Source organism: Dermacentor andersoni, chromosome 3 (assembly GCF_023375885.2).
Source record: "Dermacentor andersoni chromosome 3, qqDerAnde1_hic_scaffold, whole genome shotgun sequence".
Taxonomy (NCBI): domain Eukaryota; kingdom Metazoa; phylum Arthropoda; class Arachnida; order Ixodida; family Ixodidae; genus Dermacentor; species Dermacentor andersoni.
In genome coordinates this window covers 209885818-209899681 of record NC_092816.1, presented here as the reverse complement: position 1 = coordinate 209899681, position 13864 = coordinate 209885818, and the positions used below count along the sequence as shown (strand labels likewise).

The 13864-nt window shown below is 47.6% G+C and overlaps 1 protein-coding gene across 1 annotated transcript in view; it reads right to left on the bottom strand.

Annotated features, from left to right (window-relative positions):
* The window catches only part of LOC126524719 (uncharacterized), a 451239-nt gene that overhangs the window by 119733 nt on the left and 317642 nt on the right, over positions 1-13864 (bottom strand). Inside the window, exon 13 of the mRNA XM_055067253.2 lies at positions 12430-12495. Coding sequence (XP_054923228.2) covers positions 12430-12495 — 66 coding nt within the window. The remainder of the gene's footprint in view (positions 1-12429; positions 12496-13864) is intronic.

Here is a 13864-nt window from a genome sequence, read left to right as displayed (position 1 = left end):
CTGGCATGGCTCACGCACGTAAAGTGAGCAAAAAAGATGGCGGCACTGCGGGGTCTCGAAGGGGCTGGTATCTGGCATAGCTAACGCCCGTAAAGTGATGAAGAAAGATGGCGGCGCTGCGCGGTCTCTTAGGTGGCGGCATCTGGGATGGCTAACGTCCGTAAAGTGGACAGGTGTAATTATTCAACGTGTTTTGTTACACTTTGATTTTCCATAAGAAAAAGAGGTTAGACAAGTTCTTTCTTTTTTTATAGTGAAGCTGTGTACCTGATGGACCTCTATAAATATGCCGTATTCGTGGTATCATGGGGGGTATCTTGGCTGGCTAACGTCCGTAAAATGATAAAATATGGCGGCACTGGGTGGTCTCGTGGGGGATTATATGGGCACGCTAATGTACGTAAAGGAAACAAAATGTCGCCTCGCTGCGTGGTCTTGTAGGGGGCGGTTTCTGGGATAGCTGACGCACGTAAAGTGAGCGAAAAAGATGGCGGCACTGCGTGGTCTCGTAGGGGGCGGTATCTGGGATTCAGCAACGCCATTGCGTTGCTGAATGAACGTGTTCCACGTCAGCTCTCCGAATTGTCACTAATTGTGCCGATTATTCAACTCGGGTCTTCATGAAAGTGCATCGATCGGATGTATGAACCTACGTGGACCACTGGGATACCCAATTCCGAGGTAGGCGTCCATTTCTTCGGTAATTAGAGCCGATATTGTGACCCACGAAGAGCGCCCACCGGCCTCGGCTTCGGCCGAGGGAAGCGGTAGGCGTATTCTCAGGCCGCATCGAGCCGCAGCCAATTACCGACCAATCGCTAATTTGGCAAGCGGACAGTGACCCAATATGTCGACCGCTATGAGAATTGAGGTCGATGGCGAAGAAATTTCGCCGGATCAGCTCACGAGAGCCGAGGGGTGGAAAACCGCCGGCGAGAAGTTGAAGCAAAGGAGCCACGCAAGCCAAGATGGCGCCGAAGCCGCAGTTGACGTCAGCAACAGACGTGGCGATGACATCGATGGCACCACCGACAAGAGCCTTCGTCACAGGATGAAGCGAGTAAACAAGGGCAAGCTGCTCAAAGGCGCGAGAATGCCAGACCTCCCGCGCGAAGACGTGAAGAATGTAATGCGGCCATGCGGCGAGCTTCAAGTGAGCGATGTGGCCCGGGTCGAAATCAGCCGAGCCATTACTGGGGCGGCCCAAGTCGATGCAATTGCCAGAAGATTTGTCCAAACCATCCACAGAAGATAATCGTCGTGAGTACCTCGAAGAGCGAGCGCGCCTACAAGTACGCCATGGTGAAACGCATCGACATTCGAGGAACGGCCCACGAGGTGAGCACTTACGAATCGGCACCTCAGTAACAGTTAAATGAGTGATACGGGGCATCCCGCTAGAGGACACCGCCCAAGAAATTCAAGACCTAGTGGTGCACAAGCACAAACCGACGGCGTTGCAGGCGAAACAGATTGGCAAGACCAGGTCCGTGGTGATCGCCTTCGAGGGACCCAAGGTTCCCAATTACGTGCGTTACGGCAACCTGCTCGTTGTATGTTCACTGCACCGCAAGCAGATCAACGTCTGCTACCAGTGCGGCCGCGTCGGACACCGAATGGACGTGTGCCCCAATCCCCAAAATCGCATCTGCCGGGGGGGCGGCATCGCCAACCCGGACAAAGAGCATGCGTGCGTGCCCAAGTGCGGCCTGTGCGGCGGCAAGCATATCACGGCCGACCGGGCCTGTAAGGCAAAACTTAAGACGCCGTACGTGGTGCGGCGCTGGCACTGGGAGCGGCGCCGGGCCATCGACGACAGCAGCCAAGAAGAAAGAAGTCCTGCAGGCCAACCCCAACGCAGCACCTCTTCGCGGAGCCGTTCGAGAGCGCCGGCCCGCAAGGGCAGCCACCAAAGCCGCCAACGATCGAGATCCCGTTCCCGGGATGGCCCGAACGAGGCCGACCAGGCGCCATCGGCTGGCTCCAAGGACGGCCGCCGCTGGGAGACGGTGGTGAAAGGAGGCAGTCGTAGCTCGAGCGGAAGACGCCGGGGATACCATTCGAGGTCCCGGACCAGATCGAAAACCCGGGTCGTGTCCAACCAACGAGGGATACTCGCCGAGAAAAAGGTGGGCTGGACCAACAGGTCTTCCATCGCTCTAGGGAACGACAGAGTTCCCACCCCTCAACCCTACCCCACCTGCCCCCTCTAACCAAAACGCCGCAACACGCCAAGAGTGTGGCGAATGTAAAGCACTTAAAAGACTAATCGAAAGGCACAACGCCCAGATTCAGGAACAGAATGTGCAGACCAGAGCACTCATGAGTAAAATAGATGCGCTAGCTAGTGGCAGCTCAGCGACTAAAATAACCAAAACGAGCACGGCGCCCGAGAACGCCAGCGAGAAACGGAAAGTGCAGCGGAGGGGCCCCCTCTCGCCCCACCAAGAGCGGAGAGGAGAGGCGCAGCCCATGCTACAAGCATTGAATGTTCAAGAAGCGATGGACGTTGAAACAACCACTGACCGCGAGACGGCAGCAGCGGCACCGCAGACGTCACATCAGCATCAGCAACCGCCGCAAGAGGGCAAACTGGCAGCGATACTCGCAGCCATCAATCAAATCAACGACAATCTCGGCAATATGAATGCCAGGTAAGAGGTCTTCGAGGGTAAAATAAAGATTCTGTCAGTCAAGCACGAACGACTGGCGGCGAAGCGCGTTGGCGCCAACATGCGATGACTCATTCCATTTTCCGGGGACACGCATCATAGCTATTGAACAAGACAACGGCTTGTATGCAGCAGACGACGGAAGCGAGAAGCGTTTTCGACGGAATAATCATATGCTTTGAGATAACTGCTTTATTTTCACTGCGGAGGAAAACTGGGGCCGAATTTTATAACGGTTCGGTTGGGGAACCGTTCCATTGGCCTCACCTGATTGGCCGAAATTTTGATACGTCACAGGTCGTCAGAGGCAGCGGGGCGGTATCGCAATTTTTGAATACGTCACGCATGTGTCAATCATCTTCAAACCGAACCCGTCGTAGGAACCGGCGAAGGGGTAGTCCGCTTTGGGTTCCTTTGCTGTGGCTTGGCTTTGGCTTGTGACCCTGGCCGCGCGCGCCGGTCGCGCGACCCCGGAGACACGCGGGCGTCGCGCGCGCGTGCGTTGGTTGCTTCGGAGGCTATTACTTGCCTTCGTCGTCTGCTTGGTGTTCCTCTTTCGGTGTCGACCACGGCTGGAAGCGCGATACGCGTTCGAAGAAGTAACGGATAATGAGTTGCACCGCCCTTGCTGGCTTTCTAAGTAAACCTCTTGCAGGCTACGCTATCAAATGGAGGGGACTCGGGTGCAAGCGTACGAGTGGCCATTCCACGCAGAGGAAGGAATATTGCGCGCTGCGGTTCATCGCCACCGGCCTGCAGCTCCCAGAGGTCGGTCGGACGTGAAGCATTCATCGGAATGACCTAGATCTCTGCTGCCGACACTGTCCACAAAGTTGCTCTCGCAATTACTGTGTTGGCCGGTTGAAGGGCTGGGTCAGCTTTCCCGTGACCTCAGCTTCAAAGCCAATGTCAAGGAGATAGTTGCATGGTGAGATCGAATTCTCAGTGCTATCGCCAGCGTGAATAGCTCGCAGATCACCGTTCAGCAGTCAGAAGGGTTCAACCTAAGCTGGTTCAGCACTTCCTTCGTTCGGCTGATAAAACTATGCAGTCAGGACGGGAATATATTGTGGAGATCTCTTATTTGGCTGCCTTCTTTTTCTCTGGTTCGGGAGTGCCGCACTTTGTTACTCAATTTTGCGGCACAGTGCGCACCGTCAGCACCACACTCTTCGATTTGACTTCACGCAGGCAATGCAGGGCCCGTGTATCGTAATGTTCGATTTCAAGTTCCTTTGCTTTTATCACGCGACGCGCCGTAGGGCTTATCGCAGGGAAAGCGGCAGCGCGGCGGCGAGCGAGTCATGTCCGAGCCGATGACGAAGGGCGAAAAAAGATGGAAAATTGATATAGTCGGCTAGTAAAGGTGTCCCTAATAACAACTTCACGGTTTTGTCGCGCTCGCTACTTGAGAAGTGCCGGTAGTGCGTTCCTGTTGCGTGCATCGTGCGAGGTCCTGGTAGCAGACGAAATAGCTTTAACTCATTTACGCTTGCGATACCACCTGTGGGCTGAGAATAAAAAAGAATTACATTAAACATTACTTCTGCATTGCGTAAACGCCCGGCACCACACGTTTATACTTCAGAAATTGGCGTATAATATTTAATTTATATTTTACATTTATTTAGCAAGCAGAAACTTTCTGCAATTCCTCGATTAGCTCGTCATATAATGACGTACACTTCAGAGGTGGCACCCTCTCATCTATTGGTCGCGTCCTCCCCTTCTTCCACCGCCGGCTTGGGAGCGGCACGTCTAGTGACGTAAGCGGCGAAGCGAACGGTTCGTATTCCGAACCGTTATAAGATTCGGTCCCAGTTTTGCTTTACTGATAACGCTACATTCAGTGCCTTCATTTCAGTTTCTTAGGCAAAACGTCAAGTTGGCGTCACGTTACGTAAGCAAGACTGGGCTACCAGCGCCATTTCGTTTGCGTCGCGCCTACGTCACGCACCGAAGAAAATGGCGGAATGTCCAGAATAGCGCCCCTAGTGACGAGGAAAGCGAGGGAGAAAAGGAACCACATGAACGGAGTGCAGAAAGGCAGAAGGAAAAAACTTTCGAGGCCAAGAAACCAGTAGTCTGCTACAACTGCCAGCAAACGGGGCATATCTCCAATGAGCGCAGAAATCCCAAATTAGTATTGATGTCACTAAGTAGTAACACAGAAAATCTGAACTTGCTAGAACCATACATTCGAGACCTCGTGATAAACGGCAAACCGTGTAAGTGCTTCGCGACTCGGCAGCCACAATGGACGTAGCGCATCAGTCGTACGTAGAGGAAGGCCAGTTCACGGGAGAATGTGCTTCCATAAGGCAAGCCGTAGAGGCCTCCAGTGTTTGTCTCCCTGTGGCCAAGATTCGTATCGAAGGCCCTTTTGGAGTACTGGACACTGAAACCGCCGTCTCGGCACATCTCCCGCCGCAGTATCCGTTTTAGTTTGCTAACAAATCAGAGGATTTGCTACGACGTAAGCGAATCGGATTAGGGAATCGGATTTAATGAGGAAAGAGTGCAAGCCATAACTCGTTTCAAGGAAAGGGAGCTCGCGGCCAAGGCAGTGTACGAATGTCCAGTGGTGAAGGAAGCAGGTTTGACTACGGATTCGTCACCCAGCACCCAACAGGACAGCCCTATAGGGGATAATGCGGAAAGTGCACCAGCTAAGGAAAAAGTCAGAAAAGCAGCGGAGCCTGAAATGTCTCGCGAGGCAGAATGCGGTAAGTTATTGAACGTATGCCCTGCTACAATGATCGCTGAGCAGGAAATGCGTAAGGCACAAAGCAATGCTGAGCATTACTATGACAGGACGGCTCGCACGCGATGCTTTGAAGTTGGGGAAAAGGTAATGATCCTGAAACCCTCATTGAATAACCACACTGAGGAGATGCCTGTCGACTTTCCATAGTTAACAGCAGTGACGGAGGCAAAAGATATTCACGAGACCATGGACAAGTTAGTAGAACAGGCGGAGTTGAATCCCAATAAAAGGGCCGAACTGAGGGAACTCGTGTTTGATTTAAGACGTATTTTCAGACACACCGGGCAGCACCACTGCGATCGTTCACGATATAGCGTTAACCTCATCGGACCCCGTTCGTTCGAAAGCTTATCGCGTTTCGCCTAGTCAACGTGAAGTCATGAACGCTGAAATAAAAAAGATGTTAGAGCTAGGTGTAATCGAGCCAGGAGAGAGTGATTATACCTCGCCTCTCATCTTAGTTGTGGTCCCAGGAAAGGAGCCGCGATCATGTATTGACTACCGCAGGCTCAATTTAATCACGAAGGACCAGACTTATCCAACACCGCATATCGAGGAAAGGGTTGAAAAAGTGAGCAGTACTAATTTCATTTCTACGCTCGATTTAATCAGAGGGTATTGGCAGGTTCCGTTGACCGAGAGGGCAAGCATGCTTGCGGCGTTTATTTCCCCGATCGGAACCTTTCGTCCGAAAGTCTTGAGCTTTAGATTGAAGAATACGCCGCATTGCTTCTGTAGCCTTATGGACCAGGTGCTACGAGAAATGGAGGACTTTGCACTTCCGTATCTCGATGACATAGCAATCTTTTCTTCATCATGGGCGGACCATATGCAACAGCTTCGAACCGTGCTGTGTCGTCTACGAGAGGCCAACTTGACTGTTAAGGCTCCGAAATGCCAATTAGGGCGCGCGGAGGTAGCTTATCTAGGTCAGGTAATGGGGCAAGGTCATCGTCGGCCTTCCGAGGTTAAACTGACCGCAATAGACAACTTCCCGCAACCACGCACCAAGCGAGACATCAGATCATCCTTGAACATCTTGAAGGGGCAGCGCAAAAAGACGATGACAGAAGGCAGGAACACACAGGACAGCGCTGAACACACAGGACAGCGCTGTCCTGTGTGTTCCTGTCTTCTGTCATCGTCTTTTTGCGCTGCCCCTCCAAGATGCTCAACCAGTACCAATTCGCCCAAATGTCGATCCTTCTATAGATTATTCCTTGGCTTGGCGGGTTATTACCAAAGATATATCCCCCGGCATTCCGACATTGCGAGTTGTTTAACGGATGCTTTCAGAAAAACAGAACCACAAACAGTAAAGTGGGATGACGCAAAATAAAAGGCTTTTAGTATGCTGAAGAACGCACTAACAAGTCAGCCAGTGTTGAACGCGCCCGACAACTCTAAGCCATTTATTCTACAGTGTGATGCCAGCGACAGGGGTATGGGGGTGGTGCTCTGTCAAAAGAGAGATGACGAGAATGAACACCCTGTACTGTACGCCAGTAGAAGGCTTTCACTTCGTGAGGAAGCATACAGTGCAACAGAAAAAGAATGCGCCTGCGTAGTATGGGCGGTGCAGAAGCTAGCTTGCTATAGCGCTGGTTCAAGATTTACTATAGAGACTGAGCACTGTTCCCACGCATGGCTGCAGTCCATGTCTACGAAAAGCGGTCGTCTTTTGCGCTGTAGCTTGGCTCTTCAAGAGTACAGCTTCGATATTCGCTACAAGAAGGGTAAGCTTAACGGCAATGCCGACGGTTTGATTCGTTGCCCCTAGATTAACGAAAGCCTCATGCTCACCCGGGTTTCCGTGGCATTTGTACGTTCGTTCGTACGTTTTTCCGAAATGTAGCTGATTGTTAGCCGATTTTAATAACCACGTCTTAACGCTTTCAAGAAATGGCTGTTATTGTGTTCAGGTGGGAGGGACGCGCGTAAGGAATGGGAAAGGTGTAGCAGGTTTTTTTTAACCCTGGTGTGTCTTGGAGGAGGGTGGCCTTGTGCTCGCTACTTTGTGGTTGTGGGTCCGGCACTGTTCTGGGGAGATTGCTTGCCCACGCAGGCGACTAAAAGTTGCGAGACCTGCTTGCAAGACCAATTTCACCGGACCGGACCAGGGAGAAAAGTCACAAGAGCGCCACGAGGACTGATGACCACTCCCAGGAATCTACCTGCTACGAACTAAGGGTTCGTCACCTGAAATTCGTCACCGTCAAGTGAAATTCTGCGACCGAAACGCCGATACCTCGTACAGTGGCTGCTGGCCCCTACACGTCGGTATCTTCCTCCCCCGCCGGAGATGCTGTTAGGGTTGGCGTCTGGAACCACGTGTTGAAAGGAATTTCAACCGAACACCTCACCCTGCCTCGTCGAAATGAAGCGTGACTCCCTAATTCGCCATGACCATTTCGAGTTTCTGCCTGTCTGCCGGAAGCCCCACAGCGTACAGGCCTCTTTTGTGTGTGTATGTGTGTGTGGGTGTGCGAGTTTAGAGAGGCCTTTTTCTCGAATTGGACCTAGACAACTTCCACGAACCCGCAACGCGCAGAAGAGACGGAGAGGAGTCTTCATTTCCAGGAGGCGTGACAAGCTCCTCTCTGCATCAGCTCTTTCTGTGCCGGTCACGTGACGTCGACGGAAGCAAGGTCCCGCCCACGATTGTAGAGAGGCTATTTAAGGGGAACCAAAATGTACTTTTAAACACTTCATGCTCTTCTCATTTTCTTTCATCTACCTTTCAATAAACCGTGCAAATTTCGCACGAGAAATCGTCTCGCCCTTGCTTGGTCGCCATGGTCTACCGGATGCCTGCAGCCCACCGACAACGCCACGCTACCCAGTGAGTAACGTCGGTCGACCTTCAATAGGCAGGCGTCGCTACAACTCAGGAGCAGTACGATACACTACCCTGGAGTACGCAAGACTGTTCACAATTCCTGGATGACACACATGTGTTGAAAAGCTACAGCAATCAAATGGCCACAGAAATCTTCGAGGCATTTTCAACGTGTCAGTTAGGAGCCACCTGTGTGAGTTATGCTTCCATAGCTCTTTGTGATAAAGAACTTAAGAGAAAACTTTAACTCGGTCGCAACTCCAACGTGGCCTATTCAAATACATGTAAACGCAAAAACGTTTTCCTGAGATAACCACTGGACCGATTTTGATGAAATTTCTTGAATTTGAGAGAGAAATTTACATTCTAGTGATTGTTGGAAGCAGAATTTCGATTTAGGGCTTGAGTAACGCTAAAAGATTCAAATATTCGACAGTTTGAAAATAGAAGCACGAAGTTTACAAATTCATAGCTCTGCATCAAGAACAGATATCGCGGTTCTGTCAACGGCATCCATTAGATCATTCAAAGGGGACACATTCGATATGTCATTTTAGATCTTACCTTAATTTGTTACGTTGGTTAGAAGGGCTCTACAAAAGCTGTATTTCCATATTACTAAGTTTCTTTATGTTCATGTGTAGCATCAATTTTGTCCGCTTTAGATGTGCTATTAGATGCAATTCACGGAATTGTATAATCATTTTTCGTTCTTGAGTTAAAGAGTTGTAAACTTGATAGTTTCGTTTTTTGAATACTTTAAATTTTTGCCAATATTTAATAAAAAGTTGACGACTAACTCAAAAATTCGGAACCAACAGTCACTAGACTTTAAGCTTTCCTTTGAATGCAACAAACCTCGTCAAATTTGTTGCAGTGGTTGTCGAGAAAAACGAATTCTCCTTTTACATGTATTTAGATAGGAGCACCCGAGCAAAAGCTTCCTCTTAAGTTGCTTAGAAGTTAATCAGTTTGGCCTGTGTCCATTATGTGTATGGTTACGTTTGCATTGTTTAATGTTATTTACGCATGCGTAGAAGGAGTTCATGGACGATGACTCTCCTTCGCTTTCTTGTTGTACTCTCGTTGTGCCCGTTGCGAATTATATATATTTGCGCAGGCTTCAATAAAGCCGTTGTTGACAGTCAGCGCTCGTCCTGTGTCCTCCCTTGTCCGTGTTTTTTGGCGCTGTTTTAAATAGGAATGATCTGTACCAACTTGCTCGCGCCCAAACCCTTCTGATAATTTGCATTAATCTTTTTTCTTGTGTTCTCACGCATCAAGCAAAGCAATGGAATTTGATATCAGTGGTTCACTTCGGCCAAGACTAACTTCTCGTAATATGAATTTGTTCACAAGTTAGTCAAATAGTTTTTAAAGAGAAAACAGCCTTAAACGTCATTCGTGCGGCAGCTTGATATGGACATTGCGCGAAAAATCCGGTGCCAGTAGTCTGTGCTAACGTCGCATTGGCTGCGGCACCACGTCACGAGCTGCGCCTCGACGGAGTAGATCGGGAGAAAAAAATTAAAAGCACCTGCTTCCGCACAAGTGCGCCAGGTGTTGTGTGAGGAAATAGGGCATTGCCGGTTACGCCATGCCGGCCTCACTGCCGAAAGCCTGCGTTATAACTGCTCCTCGGTATTCCTTACAAAGCAATACAGTATTAAAAAAACGCAATAAATTTGAAAGGAAAAGCGTTGGCGGTATTGAGTATCGAACCTATGAGAGTGCGCTCAGAAGCCGACTGTCTTATCCAATGGGCTGAACCAACGCTCTTTCTTTCCTTTATTATAACCATATATATATATATATATATATATATATATATATATATATATATATATATATATATATATATATATATATATATATATATATATATATATATATATATATACCAGACATTACCGCGGCTGTTTTGCAGACGAGAGTGCCCCGGGCGAGCACACATCATCGTTATGCAAGTTCTCTTTTTCTAAGAAAGCAAGTGCCATGCATTCAAGAGTTTTCGCTTGTTTCCTAACATAGAGTGAAAGGGAATCGGGCATATACGTAGAGACCATTTCTTGCTGCAGACGCTTCTGCCAAACCTACCATCTCTTGCTATAGACACGTTCGCCATCAAGCAGTGAACTTGCATCCCAAAAGTGGGTCCACGCTTGTTTCCCACTTTCTAGCGCTAGGATGTAGTCATTTCGCGTCCTTAAATTTCAATACAAACTCACTAATATCAGTGTTTGAACACTACGATTAGTAATATAGCGGGCTTGCCCCCTTCTTTAAGGTGGTAGTCCAGGTACAAAAAGTCAGTTTTTTTTTCACATTTATTTGTTGTTTTTTTTTACTTTTTATACATGGCAAAACATTCAGCAACATGTTGCAAAAATCAACTTCCCTTCCTCATTAGTGCGGGATCGGAGTTTTCCAACCCGTACCATCGCATTGCGCAACCGAAAATCAGTACAATTTCTTTTATATAAATTTTAATGAAAATATTTTCTGTTTTTGTTTTGTGCTCGAGCAGGCAGAAAACAAAAGGAGACTCCCGTGCATACCGTGGGGGTCTAGCTATCAAGCTTGTGCATTTTAGGCACAAGCTTGATAGTTTGTGTAGTTTGTGTAGTGAAGTGTGTAGTTTTTACACCTTTCACGTGGTTTAAAGATTCGTTTACGTTTTTCTCAAAACAATATTTGGCTCCATGTCATGCTACGGAAACTCCGGTACATATTCCTTTAATTAATATTTCAATAAAAAATCTTGCAGACTCATTCCTCACATAGATACGTGTGCAATAAACTGGGACAAAAAAATTGGTGCAGTATTTTCGCATTTGCAGCTTACTTTGAAAACAAAATTCGTCCAAATTGGCATTTTTTTCACCAGTCTAATTTTTTTCAGATATTACATTCTTAATATTTATCATATTGTGTTTATCCCAGTTCATTGCACAGGTCCGCGACATAGCCACATAAATGCCAAAGCTTTACTCCATTAAACAAACCATTCGTTACTTATCACTGCTGGCGCGACTAGCAATTTTACCACATTTTATGAGAAAAATCACCTTACAAAAATAAAATTAACCATTTTCTGCAATTTCAGTAGTTGCGTAAGCTACATAAAACACGCTTATTTAGCAAGGATTGTTCTTTTAATTCTGGTTTCCATCTTAAAGGTTTGTGTGTGTGTGTGGGTGGGTGTGTGTGGCCTACCACCATAACATGTCGTGCTACTTGGAACGAAATTGGCAAGCCCGGATTGACGAAAGCATTGGCGCGAAATTCACTGTGGCTTACACGGGAGCGCCTCCATTAGATTCCATGGCAGTCTGACAAGGTAGCATGACGTCACGGATCGAAGAGCACCGGCTTTGCGGTATCTAGGAGGCGTTGCCCAGGCGTCTCAACGCGTGCGCCTTGCCCCCGCGAGGGGATCATAATTCTATGCACCACTCGGCGGCGTTCCATTGGGCATTAATGCCCTCGCATTCACAACTGTTAAGAAGTGCTTAGGTGTCCTCTGGACACGCTACACTAAGAAAAGTTTGCGCCCTTTGGAGTGTATATCTGCCACACAACAATAATCGTCATCTGTCTTGCCCACATTTCCTTTCTTGAAAACGCTGCGCTCGTTACTTTCCTGTCGGGAGTCCTGTGTCATGCTCATAACGCGCACGCCATTCGCTACTGGAAAGTTCCGGACTCGCCGCGTTAAAGAAAGGAAATGCGGACAAGACAGATGACGTTGATTGTTTTGTGACAAATATACACCCCAAAGGGTGCAGCTGTTTTTTGAGTGTAGCGTGGACATTTGGACTACTCCGACATAGATGCCCTTTACTGGGTGAAGCCCGTGCGAGCACAAGCAGTCAATTAATTTCACTTCTTTCCAACATTTTAATTACCTGGGTTATATTTGCGACACCTTCGCAAGATTAATTCCAGTTGATGTCCAGAGATGCGCCTCGAATGCGCCACGCTAGTAACGCATCACAAGAATGTCCGCGGTGGCGTCTGCGGTTACCGTTGCAATGGTCATTAGCATCGGCCTAAACTTACCGTAAACTTGCGTTTTTAGGCGCTCAGTTCTGTTAGAGATAGCATAAAATACAACCTGTGCATTGCTGTAAACAAATGTTAGTTCTTACACTGACGTCGTTCAATGTTCCGACGTCTGGATGAAAAAATGTCAATGTCTCCAATCCAGCAGTAAACTGGAAAAAAAATTTAAGTGTTATAAATGCACTGCACAATACAATGTATCAGATATAAATAAACGGACATAAATATATTGGACTGACACGTTTTAGGCGACTTATTTATACTGGGAAGTCCTAATAAACATACGAAAACATTGTTTTTCTTTCGACTTTCACTGCACTGCTGTTGACGGGACTTGCTGCTTTCTAAAAGAAAAAAAAAAGTCACGTGCGGAGGTTGTGTGAAGTTGCTGTTGATTTAGGCAATCAATGAATATCAAAAGCTTTAAAAATCGAGAAATCGAAGAAAAGGGAGAAGTCCAGTTTCACCATTACAAGTGATATGGAAATTAAAATGCACCTACTTAAACATAGAACACCCATCACACATCCCTCTTGAATTATACTACTAAAATTTTAAGCAGATTTTTGCGAAATCCTCGTAAGGTGACCAGAAACTTCATATACATGTACACCAATATATCGCACAAGTGTGCTTCAGGTCGTTACCGATAATCGCAATTTTTTTAAAGAACACACAGGTGCTAAATAAACAGTCTGTTTGCTGCAGTTACTAGAAGCTGGCTTCGTGTGCTCAAAGCAAACAAACATTTTGTTGTCGGTGGCGCTCTTTACTCAATGCATTTTCACGCCTCATATGTATTTGAACATGAAAATCTTAGTTGGCTTCGAGGTAAACCATCCTCTTAGGGCACGTTGAATTCTCTGACTGAAGTTTGACCTAGGTGGGCTCGTACAAAGTGTTTTTGGTGATGCGATGAAACTTGCTTCAAGCACTAACATGCATTTCACAGCAGGATACATTTGGTCGCCTCAAAAGGTCACGGTGACTGCACACTGGACGTCTTTCCTTCAGGCAGTGTAATAAAGCTGGTGTGGAACGTCCACTGTAATTCGGCCTACAAAAAAGCTATAAGACTGTTTCTTGCGGCTACCATTAAAATGTTCGGCGTAATTGTTCCTGACGATCTGTTTGCATCTTACCATGTAACGCAGTGCTACAATATTGATAAAATGCATTTAGGTTATTGTGGCTCTAGTAGAGTGCACAAGGGTAAAATGAAAAAAGTGGCGGAATAACCCTTCAGTGGTTCGGTTTTCTCAAATCGCGCAAATAGCGTGATCACGTTGTAGTTGCAGTGAAGATACAGACAGTAGAAATACTGAGCGCGACTTGACTGCTTTGCTTGGCGGACTTGTGCGCGGAAAGACAAGTGACACTCAAAGCATAGCTATAGCGACGAACACATTTGTTGGGCATCGGAATTTGCTATTTATACCTCACTAATCGTTAATCCCATCGTAACATTTAGTGCTCGCGTACGCTCCAGAATGTACAAAACTGTTCGCGTCCCGTACACAA